The 24,809-nt window shown below is 45.5% G+C and overlaps 1 protein-coding gene across 1 annotated transcript; it reads right to left on the reverse strand.

Annotated features, from left to right (window-relative positions):
* Nucleotides 1–1,681: 1,681 nt before the first annotated feature.
* On the reverse strand, nucleotides 1,682–19,367 carry SPP2 (secreted phosphoprotein 2; the record flags this gene model as incomplete). The annotated part of the gene is made up of 7 exons (XM_080689294.1): nucleotides 1,682–1,767; nucleotides 2,792–2,842; nucleotides 4,408–4,462; nucleotides 9,664–9,771; nucleotides 10,621–10,743; nucleotides 19,082–19,206; nucleotides 19,301–19,367. The coding sequence occupies 7 exons, from the start codon at nucleotides 19,365–19,367 to the stop codon at nucleotides 1,682–1,684; spliced, it is 615 nt and encodes a 204-aa protein (XP_080545420.1).
* Nucleotides 19,368–24,809: the final 5,442 nt, after the last annotated feature.

Genomic DNA, 24,809 nt, shown 5'->3' on the forward strand with positions numbered 1-24,809 from the left:
GCCGGTTTTGATTTTTAGAGGGTGCCCTAGATTAAAAAGAAATTCCACCACTTGCATCTTTCATCCAAGAAGGTCTCACTGGTGAATTTTCCTCTTATTTTTGTAAAATGTCAGTTGACTTCTTTCTCATTTGAGTGGTTAAAAATTAATGTCATGTTTGACTTGCTTTTTGTGGTTGGGGGGGGGGGATCGGAAGACCCTCAAGAGCCCAAAGTAAAAGATTCCATCCTCCAGTCAGAAAATATTTATCAGAAGCTGATGTATTGCATGTCCCAGGCTGTGTGCCAGGCGCTGGGGGTCAGCGACGCCGGGGAGGAAGCTCTATGGTACTGCTCTGGGGTCTGTGGAGCCTGAGGGGCAGAGGGGAGAACAGCCATCATTGTGCCGGGGATGGAGCTCTGCAGACTCCAAAAGGGCACAAGCCCCTCTGCTTTGGTGCGGGTGACTTATGGTGTAGACTTCCGAAGGGAAGGGATAGTGTAGCTGAGGTCTGAACGGATTGGCAGAACTGCTGGGGGTAGTCCTGCGAGGCTAGGGCAGGGCGAGCTGCACACAGGCGGGCCACGGGAGCTGAGGGGCCAGGCAGACCTGGGAGAGATGGAGCTAGAGACCGGGCAGAGCGATCCATCTTGAAGGCCCCTGTGAGCCATTCACGGTGGCAGCTGGGACTCTCCGCCCCAAGGTGCGATTCCTGGGCAACTTAGTAAGAGCCTGCTTCAAAATAAAAAATAAAAGGACTGGGGATGTAGCTCACTGGACAGTGCTCCTGGGTTCAATCTCCAGCGCTACAGAAAAAAATAATAATAATAAGAGAGAGGCGGTTGGCAGGGAGCTGGCTGAAGTCTAGGAGCCTGAGGGGGACCCATAGCAAAGGCATCTGATAGCTAGGCAGTTGACAGAAGGGCCTCGCCCCGCTACAGAGTGTAGCAAGAGACACACATTTGCAGATCCTTACACATCAGTGATGAAGTCAGGGGCCAGGACACGGTGACGATGCATGGAGTAGGGAGAGAGTCGGGCTAAATACGCTCACTAATATTCACCTTATACATGCAAAGAAAGAAGCCAAAATCCAGCTTGTGAAAATCGAGAAGGGCGGCCCGTAGGCCCAGGCGGCGGCCACAGACTAGAACTTCAGGAAGGAGGCCCGGGGGGGAGGGCCACGGCTGGGAGGCTGGGCCCCGCTCGGAGGAAGGGGCTGCTTGCTTTGTTCATTGCTATCAGCTTATTTATTTATTTATTTATTTATTTATTTATTTATTTATTGCAGTACGGGGGATGGAACCCAGGGGCATTCTACCTTCGAGCCACACCCTCAGCCCCATTTTTTATTCTTCATTTTGAAACAGGGTCTCCCTGAGTTGCAGAGGGCCTCACTGAGTAGCTGAGGCTGTCCTCGAACCACAATCCTCCAGTCTCAGCCTCCCAAATGCTGGGATGACAAGCGTGCGCCACCACGCCCGGCTATGCTGTCTGCTCTTGAAGTGCAGGACTTGATCATGTCAGTGATGGCGTGCTACCAAAGACACAGAGGTGCAGCCCGGGAGGAGAGAGGCGGTGGGGGTGGGCGAGGTCGGTGGCAGGCCCCAGAGGCTCGCGGGGGGCAGTTCCTAGCATCCACCCCAGGTCGTCTCGACTCCTGAATGCCCGCCTTCTAACCATTATCCTTACCTCAAAGCCGTTACTCAAATCGGCCATTTACTCTTGCTCTGCGCGGGTAGCTCGGGTACCGTCTACTTCCAGGAGGCAAACGCCTTGTGTAGGGCTCTAAAGGTGGAGAGGGGAGGCTCAGGCTCTGTCAGTCATGACCATCAGAGACAGCAGAAGCAGGTGAGTAGGAATCAAGGAGGAGGACTGCGCCCAGCACCCCAGTCCCGAGCCCGCCGCCAGGAGAGCCCCAGGCCGCCGCCACAGCCTTCCTGTCAGGTGCTCAGTCCTGGGTCGCAGAGGACCTGGAGCTGATTTCTCCCACTAAGCAGCTGCCTGCGATTTGTTACAGCCACTGCTTAAGCCCTCCAGGGCGGGGACTGCCACATTTCCCTTTCCGTCCCCCAGGGGATCTGCCCCACGCTTGTCACACACATCTGTTGAGTTAAATTAAATTGTCATGTTCAAAGCCACCTTGGAGACGGCCGCATGTCTGCATCCGTGGCACTCCGGGGGCGGCCTCTGAGACCTAGGAATGGGGTGGCCACCTTCATCTAGTCATATAATAGATGGCATATGTACATATATATTATATATACTTTAAATATATTTATTTTATAAATATTTATTTTTATAAATATATAAATTTATATTTTAAATGTATTTATTTTATTTATATTTTTAAAAAACATATAAACACACACATATATATATATTTTTTTCCAGCACTGAGGATTGAACCCAGGGACATTCTACCTCTGAGCGACACCCCCAGCTCTATTTTTATCCTTTCATTTTGAAACAGGGTCTCACTGAGTTGCAAAGGGCCTCACTAAGTAGTCTCTGAGGCTGTCCTTGAACTGTGATCCTCCTGTCTCAGCTTCCCAAATCTAGGATTACAAGCCTGCGCCACCACGCCCAGATATTGCCCAGCAGAATAGTCTCCAAGCCGTTCACGCGCTCGGGCAGTCCCTCCCACAGGGCTGCGGCTGGTCTCTGTGAGAAATGCCACTTCCAAGATCAGGGGACCAAGGACTGGCTCCTGTCTCGTGCACTCTGGACTGTGTGTGAGTGCACCGACACAGGAGGCTGAGTGACCAGAAAATGGCCAGGCCGTGTCTCACAGAAGGAAGAGAGCACTTACCAACAGACCGGTCATGGAATGGTTCATTTCTGGGTTCATCAGGGACAAAACCTGTAATACAGCAACAGTCATGAGACAGGGATCCTTCACCCATTTCTAGAATGTTCCGGGAGTGTTTAGGGATGTCACAGATGTATTTCTTAAACAAAGAAGCAGCAGGAAATCACCAAAGAGTTTTGCCACCATCGGCACCAACAGGAAAAATCATCAGAAACATCCAGGTGGTTCCTCCATTACAAAATACTAACCCAACCCATTTCAACACAGAGGCCAGGCAAGAGGGAAGAACGGCAGGCCTCTTCCTCCTCCAGCCGAGCAGCTCAGAGAGACAGTCAGCTCCAATCGTGTGACAGAGGCTTACAGACGCCAGCCAATCAGGTGAGGCTATGCACTGATCCTCCCAGGTCACATCACTGAGCAGCTGGGCCCTACAGCTTAGATGTAGCATAGGGAGGGACCAGTGTGTTCAGATCCTGGGACCCTCTCAAGGGGAAGTCCAACACTGGTCCTGCCTAGTTCTAGGGCCCTACCGGTTTAGGAACATCACATGCAAATGAAATTGTATATAGAAAAGTTTTGTAAAAATATAAAGAGGTGGCCGGGTGTGGTGGTGCACACTTGTAATCCCAGCATTCGGGAGGCGGAGACCAGAGTATCAGGATCGTGGTTTGTGACAGCCTCAGCTACTTAGCAAGGCCCTTCTCAACTCAATGAGACTCTATCTTAAAAATAAAAAAAAAGATTAAAAACCAGGGCTGGGGGTGTAGCTTGGAGGTACAATGCCCCTGGGTTCCATCCCCAGTACCGCAAAAAAAAAAAAAAAAGAAAAAGAAAAAAATATATAGAGAGAGGTAGCAGGGTGTGGTGCTCACACCTGTAATCCCAGTACTTGGGAGGCTAAGACAGGAGGATGGCAGTTTCAAAGCCAGCCTCAGCTACTAAGTGAGGCCTTCTGCAACTTAGTGAGACCCTGTTCCAAAATAAAGAATAAAAGCCAGGCGTGGTGGTGCATGCTTATAACCCCCGCGCTTGGGAGGCTGAGACAGGAGGATCGCACAGGTTCGAAGCCAGCCTCAGCTACTTAGTGAGGCTCTCAGCAACTTAATGAGACCCTGTTTCCAAATAAAATGAAAAATAGGTCTGGGAGTATAGCCTGGAGGTAGAAAGCCTCTAGGTTCCACTCCTAGTACCACCAAAAAAAAAAAAAAATAAAAATAAAAAAAATAAATAAAAATAAAGAATAAAAAATACGGCTGGGTGTGTGTGGCTTAGAGGTAGAATGCCCCTGGGTTCCATCCCCACTACAGAAAGAAAAGATTAGATAGATAGATAGATAGATAGATAGATAGATAGATAGATAGACAGATGATAGATAGATAAAAAGAGGTATAGATGTATATATGCATATATGTAATATATATCTAAAGGATATTTACTTAATGATAGAAGCAAACGTGAAACAAAGTGCTCATTTTCTGTGATTACTATGCTTATCTGAGTGTGTGTATATTAATATATGTATATGTTTCTAGTTTTAAAAGACTCCCTGATGAAGAACTTCAGTACAAAGTTATATCAAGACAAAAAGACATTAAGGAGAACAGATCTCAACTTACCAAGTAGATAGTTGTTTCTCCATTTATAGGATCTCATAATGTCCCCAAAAATTACCTGAAGAAATTTAGGAATGAGTTTGTATCAGCACATGAAAGAAAAAAAAAAAACAAAAGAAAATGCACTGTAATAACTGTAAATAGTATCTAGAGGACTCTGGTATAGAGCACATTTTAATGAAATTATGATGCATAACTCCATGTATTTGAGAGCGCGCATGGGGCTGGCCAACTTATATGACGTTTACACTGACGCTAACACTCTCAGTAACTTAGACTGTACTCTCAGACCTTTTGGACCAGAAAGAGAACTTTGTTTTACAAATTTGCAACTGGACTAAAGTAAGTCGAATGTTAGAGTTTTTGCTTTGTGAAGCTTCCACAGTATCTCCAGTAGAATAAGAGGTCCATGAGTAGTTTTCACTGAAAGCTCACAAAATAGTAAAAAATCAGGGTACTCCAGGCATGGTGGTGCATGCCTGTAATCTTAGTACTTGGGAGGCTAAGGCAGGGGGATCGAAGGCTTGAGGTCAGCCTCAGCAATTTAGGGAGACCTGATTCAAATCAGCTACTTAGTGAGGTACCGTGCAACTCAGTGAGACCCTGTTTCCAAATAAAAAATAAAAAATGGGCTGCAGGTGTAGCTCAGAGGCAGAATGTTTGGTTCAATCCCCAGTACCCAAAACAAAACAAAACAAACAAACAAACAAAAAAAAAACCAGAAAAGTTATTATGTGATTCAGCAATTCTACTACTTCTCAACAGAACTAAAACCATATGTCCTCACAAGACTGCAACATGGCTGTTCATAATGTCATTATTCACGTAGTCAAAAAACAGAAACAACCCAAATGTCGATCAGCTAATGAACGGCGAATCAGATGTGGCATATTTATACAACGGGGAATCACTGAACAACACAAAAGTAATGAAGTTACCTTTCATTCCTTTACATGCTACATATAAAGGCATTTATACATTTTACAACATATGTAACCCCCCAAAATTTGGAAAGTAAACTAAGCCAGTTACGAAAGACCAGATGTTGTATGATTCCATTTATGTGAAACACAAATGGAATGGAAAAGTCGGCAGACCAGAGTGCAGGTGAGCGGCTGCTGGGGATGGCTCAGGTGGAGCAGAGAATGGCTGCCTGAAGCCTCTTTTCAGGATAGTGAAAGAGTTCTGAGTTTAGATCATGGTGTCTGTTTGACAACTTTGTGAACCTGCTAAAACCCACTAACCTGTACACAGTAAAAAGTCAAATTGTATGGTATGAGAATTGTATTCCAATAATGCCAGCATTAAAAGTGAGGGCTATCAAAACCCCATGTTAGGGGATGGCGGCGCAGCTCGCAGATCACCTGCTTAGCACGGGAGAAGCCCTGAGTAACAGGAAGGGAGGAAGGGAGGAAGGAAGGAAGGAAGGAAGGAAGGAAGGAAGGAAGGAAGGAAGGGAGGGAGGAAGGAAAGAAGGAAGGGAGGGAGGGAGGGAGGAAGGAAGGAAGGGAGGGAGGGAGGGAGGGAGGAAGAAAGGAAAGAAGGAAGGAAGGAAGGAAGGAAGGAAGGAAGGGAGGAAGGAAGGGAGGAAAGAAGGGAGGGAGGGAGGGAGGGAGGAAGGAAGGAAGAAAGGAAGGAAGGAAAGAAGGAAGGGAGGGAGGGAGGGAGGGAGGAAGGAAGGGAGAGAGGGAGGAAAGAAGGAAGGGAGGGAGGGAGGGAGGGAGGGAGGGAGGGAGGGAGGCAGGCCGCCACTTCTACTTAGGAGAGCAGTGCCAAGAAATTTCTGTAACTGGAGCTGGAAATAAATGTGTCCCTTTCCTCCTCAGTCCAAGGGATTTGCCTCTGGCTTGACTTTCTGATGCAAGGAGAAAGCTCCTCTGCAGTAAGAGCAAGATGGAGTGGGGGGCAGGGGCAAGGAAGGGGAGGAGGAGGGAAGGAAAGAAGACAGGAAGGGGAAGGGGGCGAGGAGAAGAGAAGCTCATGGCGCCCACAGCGCTGAAGGTTCCTGCACATGGTCGTCACCAATGAAGCCGCCTCCTCGTCCTCCTTCCTGGGCATGTGATGCAGGAAATGGACTCCTTCCTGAATTTCTATAGCAGTAAAGAATTTACTTCTCCCTAGCTGAGAGTCTTGTTGTCCTTCTCCCTCAGTTTCTCTTTCGGATTGTCTTGGGGTCTCTTGGTTTCGGCCCTGGACAAACTGCCCATTCTTCGGAATCGGAAGCATCTCTGTAAAGCCGAGCTCTCCACTGGGAGCTGGGAAAGGACTCCAGCTTCACCCACCAGGCGCCCGGGCGCTCTCCAAGGTGCCAGAAGGCCCAGGGTCACTCTGCAGAGACCTTGACCTCCGTGCTTCTCCTCCAAAATGGTCCCAAATGGAGATTTCCCTTAATTCAAATACCTTTTTTGTTAAGGAGAGGAATTTTTTTTGTTTTGCAAATTTAAAAACGTATTTTCTCAATTTCCTTCCTTCCGGTGACTGTTCTTGTTGAAGTGACGTGGTGGGAAGTTTGACTTTGAGTTTCCAGGACAGTGTCTCTCATCCTTACTGGCTGTTTTCCCACTCGATGGAGTCTGTGTCAGTCACAATTGGGATTTGGTCCTTATCTTTCATGGCTTCCATCTTCCTTGATATTGCCTTGCTCGTTTCGAAAATCCTACTTTCTGCATAAATTTTTCATATGATCTTTATTATCAACACTCTGACGCTCAGTTTTATTCCTTATATTTTCTACTTTCAATGATTTGTTTGTTCCACGGCTGTATTCATCCCAACTTACTGTCTTTTGTGTTTGTGGTGTTCCCATCTATTGCTCTGAAAATGGTTAACGATTGTTCGCTAATTGTTTCTGCTTTGTGTAAGAAATATTTCTAAAGCATATACATAGATCAAAAGATCACATAGTACCCCATAAACATGCACATCTACTACTACTTGTCAATTAAAAGTTAAAAAATAAAGAAATCCGTTTTAGAGTTTCTGGGAATTATTTTAAATCTCTATCTGCTTTCTTTTTAAACTTTTCTACTCCAGAGCTCTTTAACTTGTGGAACCATTTTCTTTTGAATTTGCTCATAATTCTTTGTGACCACCACCTCATCTTTAGGAACAAAAAACCTGTGAGTTCACTTTGAAACTTGATTTGTTCTGGGGGCTGACATAATGTAACATTGGAATATAAAACCTGAATTTAGAAGAAAAGAGAGTGGGCTTCATCAGGCAATTAGAACACTGCAACAGATATGTGAGTTGCACAACCAGCACTGACTCTCCCCAGCAAAGACAGAAGAGGGGTGAAATTAAGCAGACCCATATAAAAGCAATTTCAAATTGTTCATGGTCATGGAATGTGCTAGAATCCATTTCTCCCTGAATTTACTGCTGAATCCAAGCCCCAGTCAGCGTTCTCTCTCACCTCTCTGCCCACCTTCTCACCTCTGCTCTTTCTTACTCTTATCTGATGCCAGCCCATTCTTCTAATACTGCCACCCTAACCTAAAGCCCCCCAAGATTCCCCATGCTCATTAGGAGAAAGCTGGGACCCTGCTGGGACATGACCCCTAAGGTCCACCTGCAGCCCTGCCTGTGCCCTTCTGCCCCAGAGCTGGCTTATTCCAGTCCTAATGGATTTCTGTCCATTTCTACCCAAAGGTTTCAGGGTAGCCCCATGTGATTTCTGTGGGCTTGAAAGAGCCTTTCCTCCCTGCCCTCCACACCGTGACTCTTTGTTCTGACCGTGACTCACCCCCGGATTTTTGGTTTGAAGGCCAGCCTCGGGCCTTCTCTGCCCTCCATCGGTCATCCTCATCCCCCTATGCGACCCCAAATGCTTGCCTGAAGTCAGGGTAGTTCTTGCTCAATGGACCCCCCATTCTGTAAACTCCGTGAGGCCCAACACCATGCTTGTCTAGTTCCTCACCCATGTGAGCACAAAATCAACCTCAACTACATTCTTATGAAAGATGTGCTCAGTTCTGGTCATTTCTGTGTGAATGCGACGCTGTCTACAAACAGTCTACAAACGGAGGCCCTTGGCACTCGCCCTCCACCAAGAGAAGACGATCCATCAGCCCTGGCTCCTCGGCAAGCTCAGAAACGACCTGGGAATCGAACCACAGGAGCTGCCTGCGTGGAGGAGGTCAACCAGTAAGGTCACGCGCATCCAAGTGGTTTTTCTCTTTGCCCCAAGAAGACCAACCCACACGACTGAGTTTCTCGGCCGCTAATTTCATTACTTTCTCATTCTAAAATGGACTTTCACACAAAGTCCTTACAGTGTGGTGTACAGTGTGGTTATGCTAGTAGCAAGGGACATTACCTTTATGTATAATTTTTGGAATTGAAAATTTCTACTCCTCTAGTGTAATTTGCACTTTAGAATTAAAAACAATAAAAATAGAAGATATAGAAAATGTGTTATACAGATATAGTTATATAATGGTAGAAAATTTTTTAAACTTTTCAAGAATATTATTCCAGAATGAACAAGACATGTAACAGCAATGATTTTATCTGTAGTTAGAGTCTAGAGGCTTCCTTTTCGTACTGTACTGTTGACCCTTTCTTCCCCAAGCTTCTTGTAATCATTCAATAAGTATGCACGATTACTGTCAAATATTGTCCTAGGCTAGAACAAACCTTCTCTGCCCTTTGAGATATATAGTCTAGTAAGAAAAACAGTTAATAAATAAATATGGAACATCATTTCAAGTCAGAAAAATTATATTATACATTTTATAGTATTTCCACAAGTCACTTCTGATACAATGATGGGGGGGCCATTATGTCATTCTCTGAGCACCTGGTATATACCAGACCCCAGAGGGTTTCATTCATCAATTTATTGAATTTCCTTCATAGCCTACAAGGTGGTCTTCACTACTGGCATTTCCTGAGAGTTAAATGAAGGTTAAATATCCTCATGTAAATTGCACATCTAAGAACAAACAAACAATTCTGAACACTGGCCCAACAAAAGTGTTCCTCTTCATTGCACTGAACTTAGATCTAAAGCCTGGAAGATTTGCTGTTACTTTAAAAATCATGTCCTCAATCTAAGAGAGGTAGAGGAGAGGGAGGGGGAGAGAGAGAGGGGCTAAGAACAGGCTAGAAGAAGTCGGAGGTATGAAAAGTGAGAGTGCGCCCTGGGAGCAGAGCTCGGCCAACCAGCCCTCAGGGGTGGCCCAGCTGGTCCGCCCTTCAAGGACCCCGGGGACCCTATGAGGCACTGCCTGAAAGGAGCCAAACCTCAGCTCATACCTCCTCGCTGCTGTCAGACTCGGATGCGGAGGACCAGCGGCAGTGAGCCCACACGTCCTGCACCTGCTGGGCTGACATCTGCACGGTGCTTCTGCAGGCAGCCGTGGGCTGGGGAGACAAGACAATGGCTCATGCCTCGGCGACTTGTGGAAGGGGCTAATTAGTCTTGATGCACTGGATTGGGCAATATCATAGGGCTGGGAAAACGATTCAAAAAGTAAAGCTTCACAGACATTTCGGTTTTCCAAATGGCCTCTTTGTATTTACTTTGCATGATCCAAATTCATCACTTTATTTATTTATTTTTTTTTTGGTGCTGGGGACTGAACCCAGGGGTATTCTGTACTAGAGCTACATTCCCAAACCTTTTATTCTATTTATTTATTTATTTTGGTGGTACTAGGGTTCCTAGAAACCTTCTACCTCTGGGCTACACTCCCAGACCTATTTTTATATTTTTATTTGGAAACAGGGTCTCTTAAGCCAGCGTGGCTGGCTTTGAACCTGCGCGATCCTCCTGTCTCTGCCTCCCAAGCGCTGAGTTTACAAGTGTGTGCCACCACACCAGGCATTTATTCTTTTTATTTTAAAACAGAGTCTCACTAAGTTGCAGAGACTAGCCTCAAACCTGTGATCCTCCTGTCTCAGCGTTACACTGAGATTACAGGTGTACACCAAAACGCCCACCTCATCCCTGTTTTAAGGAGTGGGAAACTGAGGCATAGAAGTATTTTCCAAAATCACTCAGGCCACAGCTTCCACAGCTCAAAAGCTCACATCCTCAAGCACCGCACACACCGCACAAATGCCAAGACAACACAGTCGGTAGGTGGCTGAGTGCCGGCCGGGCTGCAGCCCAGCTCTGTCTGTGACTCCGAATCAGCTCCAGAGCCTGGGTGAACTGAAGCTCTTCCTTGCATTAGTTTCTGTGTCCAAGTCTTTTCCCACCACACTTACCACATAGAGGCCCCTTTGGAAGGCACAGGTAGACACATCTTCTCCAAAATCTCTCGGGCAGGTAGTTTCTCGAACGCTGAATTCTAAATTCATGATCAGGTTGTCCTCATCCAGGACATTGACCTTCACAAGAACAAAGTGTCAGCTTGCAGTCGACGTGTTTATGAAGTCCATGGAGCTACACACACGTCTCTGCCCCGTGAGAAAACAGTGTCAGACTGTCCACCCGGCGGTTATGAATCACCTTCACAGTCGCCCAGCTCAGTGCCCTCGTTCTGAAGACCAGCAAGAAAAAGTGCTTTACCTGCATCACACGATACTCTGGACAAAAGTAAAGCCAGAGTCTAGGCGTCCCATCGCTAAGGCCAGTGCTGCTGATAAAGGTTTGCAGAGAATAACGACCCTCGATATTCGTGGACTCTGCACTGGTGAATTTGCCCACTCTCTACACTATTTACAACTCCAAACACCCTGTCTGCGGGACTTGTGTGTGGACATGGACAGAGGGCCACAAAACATTTGAGTCTCCCAATGTGCGTGTTCCCAACTGAGATCGGATAAGGGAGTCTCTGCAATCTTGTCGTCCCAGCTCGAATAAAGCAAACCAGTGTGCTTTTTGTGGTCTCGTTGGTGCCATGGATTTTTTTTCTCCTTTTTCTTTTTGTGGATAATCTCACGCTGAAGAGTTGCCCGGTATTCGTAAGGGTAGGAGACAACGACTTACCTTATGGAGAAAACACAACACATGACTTAGACAAGCCTTGTTTAGGTGGGAATTTAATGGTGCTATCAGCAATGACTTCAAGGTTAATGAATCTACAGTGTTTATTAAATTAGAAATCTTTAAAGAGAAACTCATAAAAACAAGGTTGTATATTGGTGAGTTAATGAAAGCGTAACCCAAGACTCACAGGAAGGAACAATGACTCAGTATTTTCAAATCCTTATTAGGGCAATTTTATTGAACATAACTATCCCAAATAATGAGAATGAACTGTGTGGAGTTTTAAGGATCATTTCCTTAAAATGATGCTTCATCATTTCTTAATTTTGGAAATAAGAAATTAAGCCACAAGTGTATTTCTGCTGTATACAGTGTTATCCTTGCCGGCTCCTGCTGGAGCAGCTCTGACTTACTGAATTTATAGGATTTTCTACCTCTCGCCACCAAGGGGAGGAACCAGGGGACCCTGCAAACTTCCTGAACAAGCTGAGAAGTTCTGATGACGCCACAGTATTGTGATTTATGGAGCACTCATCCTGTGCTCCACCCAGAGGCAGAGCGGGGAAGACAGCCTGCAGCGTAGAGACCAGAGTGGGCACCACACAGTCAACACATTAAAAAAAAAGGGAGACGTCAAGATCGTTCCAGACAGCTGCAATACTCTGAAGAAAAATGACAACGCGGTCATGTTGGGGAGGGGAGGGAGTTGCTATGTTAGAAAAATGGACAGAAAAAAGTCCTCCAGGAGAAGAAAAACTTAAGCGGAGACCTGAGAGATGGAGGGAGACTGTCATATGAGAGAAAATCAGAGCCAACGCCCAGAGGCAGAGAGGAATCTGGCTTGTATGACTGGAGTTCCAGGGAGAGGGAAGAACCATTCCCCAAGATACTGGAAAGATGTGTCAGAAAATTTAGAGTTTTCTATAGCCATGGGGAGGTGTTTACTAGAAAGACCCAACTGAGGCATCTTTCTATCTATGGTAACCACTTTAGCAAATAGTCACTTGGCCACAGCCTGCCTCTTCTCTCCTGAGATGCCTCTTTATTGTTTCTGTGACCAGGCTGAGGGTTTTTCAAATATTTCTCTCTCTCTCTCTCTCTCTCTCTCTCTCTCTCTCTCTCTCTCTCTCTCTCGGTAGTACTGGGGTTCCTGGAAACCCTTCTACCTCCGGGCTACACTCCCAGACCTATTTTTATACTTTTTTATTTGGAAACAGGGTCTCCTAAGCCAGAGCGGCTGGCTTCGAACCTGCGCGATCCTCCTGTCTCCGCCTCCCAAGCGCGGGGATGACAAGCGTGCGCCACCACGCCCGGCTTTCTCTTTTAACTATAATCCTCTCTTTAAGTCATTTCCCTCTTCTTTCATCTTACTTTCTAACTGGCCAAAAAAAAATCCAGACAGCTCTTGGATGATTTGTGCTTAGATGTTTCTCGCCAGACATCCCCTCTGTCTTGCTTTCTCTCTTGCTCTCCTGAACTGCGGATTCAACCCGGAGGGATTCTACCTCTGAGCCTTTTAAATATTTTATTTTGAGGCAGGGTCTTACTTGCTAAGTTGCTGAGGCTGCGATCCTCCTGCATCAGACTCACAAGTACTAGGAAGCACCACCGTGCCCAGCTTAATTCATCACGCCGAAATTCGGCAGTCCATAAAGTTCTAGGAAACGGACATGATTCCGCCAAGTTTGTTTTTTGTTTTTTTTTTTTTTTTTGCAAGTGTATGACAAAGGTGACCTTCACCCTAGTCTCCGATACTCTGTTTTTCATTTCAGTCTGAGATCTCATCAGAATGGGTTTCGCTGTCCGTATCTCTACCAACAACCAACACTCTGGCTATCATCACTGAAGTAGACCCTAAGACGGTTCTTATCTTATGACCCCCAACCATAATCTTTGAATGCCCCCTTCATGGAAACCTAGGCTTTTTCCTGGCTGCACTTCCAAATCCTCTACTTGTCACCCCATTGCCAAGTAGATCCCACATCTTCAGCATTTAAAAGAGCAGTAGCCCCACACCTCGGGCCAGTTTTCCCTTAGTCCCTTTAGTACTGCTATTATAGAATATCCCAAACTGGGTAATTTACCAGGGAGTAGGATTCCTTTCTCACAGTTTAGAACCTGGAAAATCCAAGATCTGTTGAGGATCTTCACCATAACATGATGGGAGACGTCACGCGGCAAAACGGCTCACACAAGAGACAGGGAAGGGAGCCAGTCCCTTTATCAGGAGCCCACTGCCAGGACAATAGCATGAATCCACTCCCAGTGGCAGAGCCCTTCTGGCCTGACCACCTCTCTCAACACTTGCACTGTACATTTAGTGTCCAACACATGAACTTTGGTGAACACACATTCAAACCATTGCAATAGTTGTGTGTACACACACATGCACACAAGCTCACACATAACACAGTTCTCTGGAGAGCCCTGATTAATACAATGATCATTAGATTTTTAAAATGAAAAACTTAGTAATGGACAAAAAATAAAGATCAGAAGTAGCTGGCCAAGAGTAATTAGAAAGATAAGAAATGCAAAGAAGATAAAAGGTAAAAATGGAGCCGGGCATGGTGGCGCATGTTTGTAATCCCCACGCTTGGAAGGCGGAGACAGGAGTAGGTTCAAAGCCAGCTGCGCTGGCTTAAGAGATCCTGTTTCCAAATAAAATAGTATAAAAATAGGTCTGAGAATGTAGCCCAGAGGTAGAAGGGCTTCTAGGAACCCTAGTACCACCATAAAAAAAGGTTAAAATGGACAAAAAAAAAACCCATAATTGAACTAAGGACCCAAAACTTAATATGCCTCCAAATGCATCCTGAATATATCCACTCCACCCCTCCTATCCCCCTACCCCACTTGACAAACAGCTTCTATTATTGGGGCCATCATTGGAGTGTGCCCCCCAACATTCCTATGCTGGGATTGTAATTTCTCAAAACAGCAGTGCTGGGGCTTAGTGAGAGATACTTGGGAAGAGTCTTCATGAATAAATGAATACCTCTCTTATGAGATGGGATTAATTTCTGTAGCCTTGAGTGAGTCCTCACTCCCACGGGACTGGATTAGTTACCATCTGAGTGGATTGCAATAAAGCAAGTCCCCTTGGGCCCAGAGAAATGACTTAGCTCCCTTCCTACCATGCGAGGATATCTGGGAGCAGTTAGCCACCTGCAACCTGTAAGATGATCCTCACCAATCACTGATTTGGGGCTCGCAGCCTCTAGAGCTGTGAGAAATCCCTTGCTGTTGTTCCCAAGTCCCCAGTCTATGGTATTCTCTTATTCATTAGCCTCTGCTAAGATAGAGCGCAAGCTACGAACGCAATGTCTTCTCCACGCAAAACCTCCCCATGGCCGCCCAGTGCCTGAACTCTTCAAAATCATGGCCCAGCTCCTGCCTAGCTCTTCAACCTCGCTCTATTCCCACCTCTCTCTCTCTCTCCCTGGCCACACGGCTCCAAACAGATTCTCTCTTAGGTCCTTTTATCCTTGGGTCTCTCCCACCAGCTCCACATAGCGCTCTCCGGCCCTCTTCGCAGGTCTTCCCACAGCTCAAACTTCCTGTCACTGTAGTGAGCTTCAGCTCAGTGCAGAGTTTCAGTGGAGACTCCCACCATCAGACTGCTGCCCCTGCCTAGATGCATCCACCATCAACCTGTTGATTCTCCTCATAGCATTCACTGCTGTATGAAATTCAAGCCCCTCCCCTCCCTCTCCACCTGCTTCTCCTCTCTCCCCAATAATCTGAGCCTGTGTCCACGTGTGCCCTCTGAGGAAACACTGGGTGAAGCTGTTGTCACAGCTGGAGCAAGGAAACCATCTATGTTGACGCTACATCCTTCCCCCTTTCGCACCCTTTCTAACGCAGGAGTCCAAGAGTCAGTAACTTGAGATCCCATGCAACAGTACTGGAAAGAAATAGCACCAGAAAAGATCAAAGAAATAGCACAAGGAGAAATAAATGCGAGGGGAAAAGGAGCTTCCAAGGGTGGGGCATGATGAATGTAGTCTGGTCTATTGAATGATCAGAAAGGGCTGAGAGGCAAGAACCGGCAGACTCCCAGGTGGACTGCCTCGGCATCTATGTGTTGAGACCCCACTCCACATAGTTATTGGCAGAACGCCCCGAGAAAGAGGTATCGTCTCTGGCCAAAATATCCCCCACTTTTACCCTTCATGACTATTAATATTTCCTTTAACTTTCTACACGAATTGCTCCAGTGATGTGAAATTAGGACTATAAATAGAAACTGAGTCCGTGGAAATAAACGTCCTTGGCTCTGCTCAATAATAATAAAAACTGGCCAGAATTCAGATGCTGTGATAAGCATTCCAGCTGCAGCAATTACAAAGGGTCTCTGACCCTCACTATCACTAACTTAGGTTAAGCTATTAACTCAGGTAAGGTAGTTCAGTTTAAGGAAACTTTGTTTACCCTTGAGATCCTGCCTAGAGACAGAGAAGATAAAAACCTTGTGTGTGACCTTAAAGCAATTTAGTTGATAAACAACTTAGTTGCCCAAATACAATAGACTCAAGGAGAAAGATTGGTGACTTTTACGCCCAGTGTAAATATTCCTGAAGACAGAGAGGCTGATCGCATGGTTAATGAATATGACAAAATAAAGGACAGACATTCTAAATATATATGTATGAAGGAAAGGAAATACCGTGTAAGAGTAAGAAAAGCATTTTTGCATGAAGAAGAGCTTATAAGAAAGTCCCAACTGGGAAAGAAAGGAATTAGAAAGTTAGAAGCAGGTTGCAGAGGGTTTGTGACAGAGAAATGGATTATTAAAGATGGTTAGACTTTTAATAGGCTTATTGTCTATAGAAGAGTGTTCAGCAGTTAAGGAAATATATCTGACAATTAAAACCAAGAACTTTGTGGTGTTGTTTGTGGTATTTTGTCTGCAAAACTGTGTTGTGAGTTTGCTTAAGCTTTCAGATTTAGGAGATAAAAAATGCCAACACCTGGAGAAACTTTATCACATCCACCTGAATCACCACGTCTCCCCACACTTGCTATATGAACTGAGCCCAAAAGATGGAAAGTTCCAAGAAAGCCAAAGAAGATTCCCCAAGAAATCCCCAAGCCTTGGCCATGCTTGTTTATTTTGGGAAGTGGCCCCCTGGGACTGCTTATCTGCAAAGACCTTGGAAAAGAATCAGGAGTCAGGAGTCTCTCGAAGATCAACAGCCAGCTGAAGGACTAGTTTTATTACCTTTGTTTACATGTCATTCATTATTACTTCACAATGATTACACCCACCTCCCTCTCCTCTTACTATTAACTTTACTGGTGAAAGGTATAAATTTCTTGGAGTTTTTGTAATAAAGTGTCATTGGCTCAAGAAGCCTTTGTCCACCTCAGATTTCTTTCCCAAGCGTCGTACCCAAAAACTTAGAGAATTCATAGAGGGAAAGGAATCGCTGCAGATAAGTTTCTGCAGGACACCACCTGCCTTTTGTTCCATCTTTCTGAGGCTCCCGGTCGCGAGTGGACTTGCCCCCACAGGACTGAGCCAGTCGGTAACAGTGGACGAGTGGCATACTTGAAGCATGTATGTTTATGTACCTGTGAGGACCACACACATCACTCCTATGTGTGTTTATCTTTAGGTGCACATCTGAGTTTGAGTCTGTTGACTACACCAAGATGGCACAATTTCAGAATGTGCCCTGGGTAGCTATGCCTCACATTAACTCCCCTCTAGGGACAAGATTCCCATGGTATTCCTGATTCGTTTTCTGAGGATCTATTCTCATGCTCTTATCCATTTATTTAACTACTAACTTTTTTCTGTAGTGAGCTGCTTTTAGTTAGCTTTTATTTTATTTTTTTGTCACTGACCTGACAAGCACAACTTAGATAGGGAAAAATTTTATCTGAGCTCACAATTTCAGAGGTTCAGTCCACAGTTGACTGGCTCCAAGGCAGAAACATCATGGCAGCAGGGAGTGGCAGAAGGAAGCTATGTAGCTCATGACAGATGAGAAACAGAGAGAGAGGAAGGACCAAGGACAGATACAGTTCCAAAGGCCATTCCTCAGTGATGCACTTCCTCCAACCATGCCCCGGGTCCCTTCAGTTATCACCCAGTGAGTCCATTCAAGTTATTAATCTCTCAGTGAGTTTATCTACAGACAAGATTAGAGCTCTGATTCTGATTCAATTATTTCATCTCAGCCGGGCGTGGTGGCGCACGCTTGTAATCCCCGCGCTTGGGAGGCAGAGACAGGAGGATCGCGCAGGTTCGAAGCCAGCCGCGCGCGCTGGCTTAGGAGACCCTGTTTCCAAATAAAAATGTAAAAATAGGTCTGGGAGAGTAGCCCGGAGGTAGAAGGGCTTCCAGGAACCCCAGTACCACCAAAAAAAAAAAAAAAACAATTATTTCATCTCTGAGCATTTTTGCATTGCCACTACATGAACTTTTCTTGGGGACATTTCATATCCAAACCACATATGAGCAACAGCTAAATCACAAGTAAATTTAAATTATTTATCTGCAAACTTGGCAGGAAGACAGAAATTCCACAATCCTGTTACCAACAAGAGCTGGCCTTTGGAGGCCAACACAAGTAGTGTTTAAGGAAGAGAATTCTCCATCCTGACCCAGTGCTCTTCCAGAAGCAGCTCAATTGCTGGTTGGGCAGATGGTCACAACTGCTTTGTGGGACTTTCACATCACACTGTCCGGGTCTAACTAGTCCCACTCTGACCATGACCAGGTGCTAGAATGGGCACTCACCTGAAGCCTATCCCTGGTCTTCATGGCCTGTGACCCAATCAGATAAGGCAACCTAGGTGATTCAGTAAATTGGCTCAGAATTTGGACAAGAGGAACTAAACCAGTTCCTGAAGAGAAGGTCAAGATGAACATGTTGTATTTGGAGGTTGGGGTTGGGAACCCAAGAACCACATGCATTACAGATTAACAAATGTAAGCTGAGGAGCCAGCGATGGGCATCAGACCTCTGCCAGGAAGCAGCTACATCCAGAATGCCTGGCCATGTCTCCATTTCTGTTTCTGTGCAGCCTGGCTGGGTAGTCTTTATTCCTATGACATGGCACTTTAAGAAATCCCCTGCCTCTCACCTTAACCTACATTTTCTTGAGGGTTTTTCTGTTCCTACCTCCCAATGAGCCCCATTAGGATGGTCACTAGGCAGTGACATTACCTGGGGGACAGGAGGAAGGGAGGTGACTCCTGTCTGCTTCTTGTTTCCTCTGAAGGGCCTTTCTACATTTTTTTCCCTTGCCTTTCACAGACTTAGTCATTAGAAACCCAAGACTCTGGCATTAGTTCTCCAGGCTATCAGGAAACACAATGTTTCAAATTTCCAAAAGAAGGTGGATTTCTTAAGTCCAAAAGACAGAATTCATTTTCTGTTAGTATTCAGAGCAGACTTGCTGAGTTGGAAAAGAGGCTCCTGTCCAATAAAGGAGAAGTTCCTCATAAGACACTGCCAGAGGAGCCCTGAGGACTTCAGGTCCAAGGCAGGGTGCAGATGACAGAAGAAAGAGTCAGAGGGGAGGACCCAGCTCAAGAGTCACTCGTCCAGTGTAGCTCTGACCCTTGTAATTAAATCCTTTCTCCATCTTAAATAATCATCATGAAAGAGATGACTAGCTCTTATTTTTCTAAACCAGAAAATTAAAGACGAGTCCTTCCGACAAACTGACCAAAGAAAAGACAGGAAGCACAAGGAAGTGTGAAGAAGACCATGCACTTACTCTTTTTAATGAACTTCGGAAGGCCCGGAACAGATAGGGACTCAAGGCCTGGGAGTTCACTTTAGCCACGGAGGCACTGAGGGCTTCCCGCAGGGAGGAAGGGTCATAGTCATACACCGGAAAGCCTGGGCACACAAGCACAGGGGCCACAGTGAGACCAGATGCACCAGAATGGCCAAGTGTCACTAAGGGCAGGTGGTCCTTCACTGTGCTTCTTACCTGAGCAAGACCAGTAGTCCATCCCAAGAGCAAACATAATCAATATCCTCATCACCCTCACCTCCATCCTGAGAATTGTTTCTACTCAGAACCAGGGAGGTGGTATCTTTCTATGGCTACGGAGGTGACACTTCTGCCTAAGAGCAGCTGTCTTTATCAAATGTGACCTGTCTGCTCTCTCTAATTGGAGCAGTCTGTAACTTAAACAGAAATAATTGATCCCTAGGTCAATATTTACTGCTGACTTCTCCTATGAAAAGGTTCCAGTTTGAGGCCACTTTTGAAGTTTAGACCTTACCAGGGGACTTTAGCCTCCAGCAAAAGACATCATTAGGCAGCTCGGGGATCCACATGTGCTGTTCATGTTCTCTATTTTAATTGTATTGAGCTGGGGAAGGGGTTATCATTGTATGTTCAGCAAAGTGGTGTGTGTGTGTGTGTGTGTGTGTGTGTGTGTGTGTGTGGTACTGGGGATGGAAACCAGGGCCAATCTACCTCTGAGTTACACTCACCGCCCAATTTTTTATTCATTATTTTGAAATAGGGTCTCACTAAGTTGAAGAGGCCTCACTAAGTAGCTGAGGCTGGCTACAAACTGCGATCCTCCTGTCTCAGCCTCCCGAATACTGGGATTACAAGCGTGCGCCAACACGCCGGCTCAAAGTGGTTAATTTTAAAGCAGTGCTTGTCTATTTCTCTCTCGTGGTGCTTACCATGTTTATGAAAATGATAAAATGGGGGGCATTTTAACTTTACAGAGAATTTTATAGGGGTCCTGAATATTCCAAGCAAAGTCCATGTAAAGTGAAAAGCTGTGACACAGTGTTCTGCTTGGAGACACTTTGTGTGTCACCTGGATGACAGGTACTTACCGCTGATGGTTCTCATGTATTGTTAGATGCCAAGGAGTTTGTGAATCACTGAAAAGGAGGAATACTTTGTAGGAAGTGCAGTCTAGGTCATGGGTAGGTTGTCAAGTTCTTATTAATAAGGTAGTACATAGGAAACTGAACTGTGTTGTGGCTAGAGAAAACTTGCTCTAGAATCCTGGTCCCAGCTCTCAGAAGATGTGAACCCTTGGGCATGGTGTTGAACACCTCAAATTTTCAATTTCCTCCCCTATAAAGTGGGCACAAATGGGTAATGTTCAGTTCGGTCAGCATTCTCACTGCTGTGACCGCAAATACCTGACACACAACTTAGAGGAGGGAAGATTTATTTGCTCACAGCTCTAAAGAGTCAGAGGTTTCAGTCCATGGTAGGCCAGATGAAGTCTGCAGAGCTCAGGGCATGGCAGTGGGAGCAGAGAGAGAGGGTGAGCAGCGGGATTCTGCCCTCACATCATGGAGGCCAGGAGAAGAGAGAGAGGATGAGCAGAGGGACTCTGCTTTCATACTATGGAGGCAAGAAGCAGAGAGAGAGAGAGCAAGGGAGGAGAGAGACATATACAATGTCCTCAAGACCACCCCCAGGGTTCTCTTCAGCAGTCAAGGCCCTCCTCCAACATGATTGACACAAAGTCTAGGGGACATTCCAATCCAAACCATACAGCCAGATAACAGATGTTTTACTAGCCAGGGTTCTCTAGAGAAAAAGAACCAACAAGATGGAAGGAGGGAGGAAGGGAGACTTATTTTAAGGAGTTGGCTCACCCCCTTGTGGAGGCTGGAAAACCCAAAATTCATAGAGTAGGTGGTAGGCAGAGATCTGGGAAGAGCTAAGGTTTGAGTTCAAAGGTGTCCACTGGCTGAGTTCCTTTCTGCTTGGGGTGGGCCCTCTTTTTCTGACAAGCTGAGGTTCACCCACATAGTGGAGGGTTCTCTGCTTTGCCCAAAGTCTATTGATTGAAATGTTTATCTCATTAAAAAAAATCTTCACATAAAAATGAGAAAGTGCAGCCGGACATGGTGGCTCATGCTTGTAACCCCAGCCTTCGGAAGGCTGAGACTGGAGGATCACTGTTCTTGGCCAGCCTGAGCTACTTAGTAAGCCCTTTGCAACTCAGTGAGACCTTGTTTTAAAATAAAGAATAAAAAATATGGTTAGGTGTATAGCTCGGAGGTAGAATGCCCCTGGGTCCCATCCCCAGTACTGCAAAAAAAAAAAAAAAAAAAAAAAAAAAAAAAAAAAAAAGAAAAGAAAAGAAAGGAAAGTGCTTGAGAAAAATATAAAACTGTTTGACAAAATGTCTGGGAACCTATATATGCCCCTAGCCAAGTTGACACATATTAGCCATAGCATAAAGATTAACTAATAAGCTACTTGGCAAATTAATTCCTCAACAAGTGGTAATGACTAGTTACTGTTTATTCAAAAAACATTTTTTAGTATCTGCTATGTGTGTGGCAACAGGCCCAGAGAATATCTCAGGTGATCTCACAATCTCACTCTCCCTGTGCAAATAAGACAAACTCATGTGCCACCCAAGAAGCATCAGTGTCTAAGAGAATAGGAGAGAGGCAAAGAATGGCTTCCAGGAGATGGTAACCACTGGCAGTTAGTCTGCTTTCTCCTGTTAAATTCAGTGTCCAGAAGGTCATGTGTCTCTTTGGACATGGCCATAATGGGTACAAACTCACTCAGTGGGAGAGAAGAGGCTCAGCCAGGGAGAAAGAACAGAAAGGAGGTCCTGGGGGAGGGGACTGCAGCCATTTGCCAAAGGACACGGTTGGAGCAGTGGTGTTCCACAGAGACAGGCCTCATGGCAGTCACCAGTGAGGAGGAGACGTAGCACCACAGTCATGCACATCTTAAGTCACTGCCACAGGGTCAGGCAACTTCATTAATCAATGCCTTGGTTCACCTGTCCTCGATACAAAGATCAAGACTTCTGATATATTACAAGCTGACCAGTCTATGAGGTTCCCATGAATACTCACTGCCCTGCCCCAAAAGGCATCCTTTCTGCAAGTGCACTGGTGCCAGGGCACACTGGCACAAAGTACCATCAGATAACCTCTGAGTCTAACGTGCATTCACCCACTTAGCCTCAACTCTGCACCCAGCAGCTTCTGACCACCCTCTGGACTCATCTTGGGCCCCACCTCAGACCTCCCTTCCTCCCCCTCCAGGTTCTAGCCATCCAGGGACACGGCTATGATGGGATCTGACATGTCCTGAGAGGCACAGGTGTTAAAGGCTTGGTCCCCAGCCCAGGGCATCATGGGAAGGTAAAGGAAACCTTTAAGAGGTAGGGCCTGGTGGGAGGTTTTCGTGCCCTCAAAGGAGGTTTTAGAACCTCAGTCTCATCTCCTTCCTCCTCTCTCTCCCTCTTCCAACCAGGAGGCAAACGGTTTGCTCCAAAGGCCCCCACCGTGGTGTGCCATGCTGCCACAGGCCCAGAGCAGCTAGGACAGTCAGTCATGGACTGAGAACTCCACAACTGTGAGCCCAAAGAGACCTTTCCTCTTTACAATTCTATTGTCTCAAGTATTCTGTGACAGTACCAGGAAGCAGACTAACACAGACTCCAGATCACTCGCACCCCAAGGCCTCTGCACGTATGGTTTCTTCGGTCAATAGTAATGGCGCTCCTCTTGCTCTTCCTGGAGTCAGCTCCCTCCTATCAAGCAGTTCTCAGGTTGAATAGCACCTGTTCAGAGCCCCTCCATGCCAGCTCTCTTAACATCGTATTAAATAATGTTTAATGTTGGGCATGTTGCTCAACACCTTCAAATTTCAACTTCCTCCCCTATCAAGTAGATATAATTGGGTACAGATAATACAGATATTCATGTTACTATATTAACATTACCCATTTGTATATAATGTTGCTATTTTAATATAAACATGCATGTTAATATCACTTACTTGTTTGATGGTATCATTCTCCTCTAGTAGAGGACAGGTTCTGTGTACCAGGGACCAGGACCGTCCTGTTACGTTGAAAACGAGTATTTGTTGAATGAGTGAGTGAGCACACCTTGACTCTCTGAACCCTGCCCCAAGTCTCTCTACTAGAATGGGCACGGATTCCTGGTGTAGAACAGGTACCCAGGGCAGTGTGCCGAGAGGTGATAGCCACCCAGATTTGTTATTCTATTACTTTTAACCAGGTTTGAACTCAATCTCTATAGAGCCTTCCAGATCTAATGAATGGCACTGGCTGGCTCCAAGCTCCACAGACTCATTAAATAAATAGTAGTAATAAAAGTAATTGCAAAAGAGTGGGGGGAGATTAAGGAGACAACAATAAAATAATGTTTCCAGCGCAGAGCTATTGATTTTGTTGGCAGCTTGCTGTTGCCGGGATAGGTTGTTGTGCTTTCAGGTTCTCTTGGCTACAATTAAGTGCTAGCACCAGGCGTACGTGGCAGCCACTGATTAGTGCTAAAAAAGCAATGATTAAAAATGCCTCTGCACAGTCCTGTCATGTCTGGTAAACCCAGAGGGTTAAATAGAAGCCATCCACTGAAATTCAGGCCATCATGACTTCCTTTATTATTCAGTCTCCAATCTGCCCAAAGATGTGCGGCATTAATTCCAGCAGGTTTATGCTGTTCCAGCACAAATTACTTAGTAAAGGTGCTAAACGTTATGTGGCATTAAGCGAAGAGTGTTGCCTAGCTACCTAGCTTTTTTTTTTTTTCATAGCCCTTAAAATTTATACAAAGTTCATCACAGAAAGCTTAGGAAGACCAATTGGGAATATGTTGCATAAAGATGGGTGGGTGGCTCTATCATAGACTAAGATTCATTGCAATCATCTCTACCATTTTTCCTGAAATTGAATTCTTTTCTGCTTGTTTTTATAATCTTTACAGTTGTATTTTTTGAGAAAATTACTAAATTTAGAGCAAATCTAAACCAAATCTTTATCTAAATCCATAAGCTACAAATTTTGCAGCTACTTTCCAATGTATTCTTTTTAATGTTTTCATTGGTACATTGCAACTGTACATCACAGTGAGACTCAAAGTGATATATTCATGCATGCACACCACACTTGATGTATTTCTCTCTGTGTCCCACCTCACTCCCCCCTCTCTCTTACTTAACATTAGTGAGATGGTAGCAAACCTTCATATGTGTATGAAGGTTTAAACTCTTCCCTTTCTTTTTTTTTTTTGTAATAGCATAATATCTAAACTGCTGAACTCCAGTGTCATGATGCACCTTGATGGCCTAGAACCACACACTTCCTATGTTCTAAAAATGCCAATACTATTGCTGTGTTTATTCTACAGGGGACAGGGGATGACTTTTCTGTAAACCAGAGTACTGCAGATCAGAAGCTTTCTAAGTGCTGTCCCAGGCCAGCAGCAGCTCCAGGACCACCAGGGACTGACTCACTGCTAATGCGAATCCCCAAGCCCTGCCCAGAATTACTAAACCCCAAACTCTGAAGAAGACCCAGCCATCGGAGCTTAGCAAGTCCCACTGGAGACTTCGGAACACTAGCATAGAGCTCTGGTTCTCCATCAGAGACTCTGCCCATCGGGGTATTTGACAAGGTCTGAAGACACTTCCAGATGTCACAGCTGGAGGACAAGGTACAACTGATCTGCCG

Source organism: Muscardinus avellanarius, assembly GCF_963383645.1.
Source record: "Muscardinus avellanarius genome assembly, chromosome: 2".
Classification (NCBI taxonomy): domain Eukaryota; kingdom Metazoa; phylum Chordata; class Mammalia; order Rodentia; family Gliridae; genus Muscardinus; species Muscardinus avellanarius.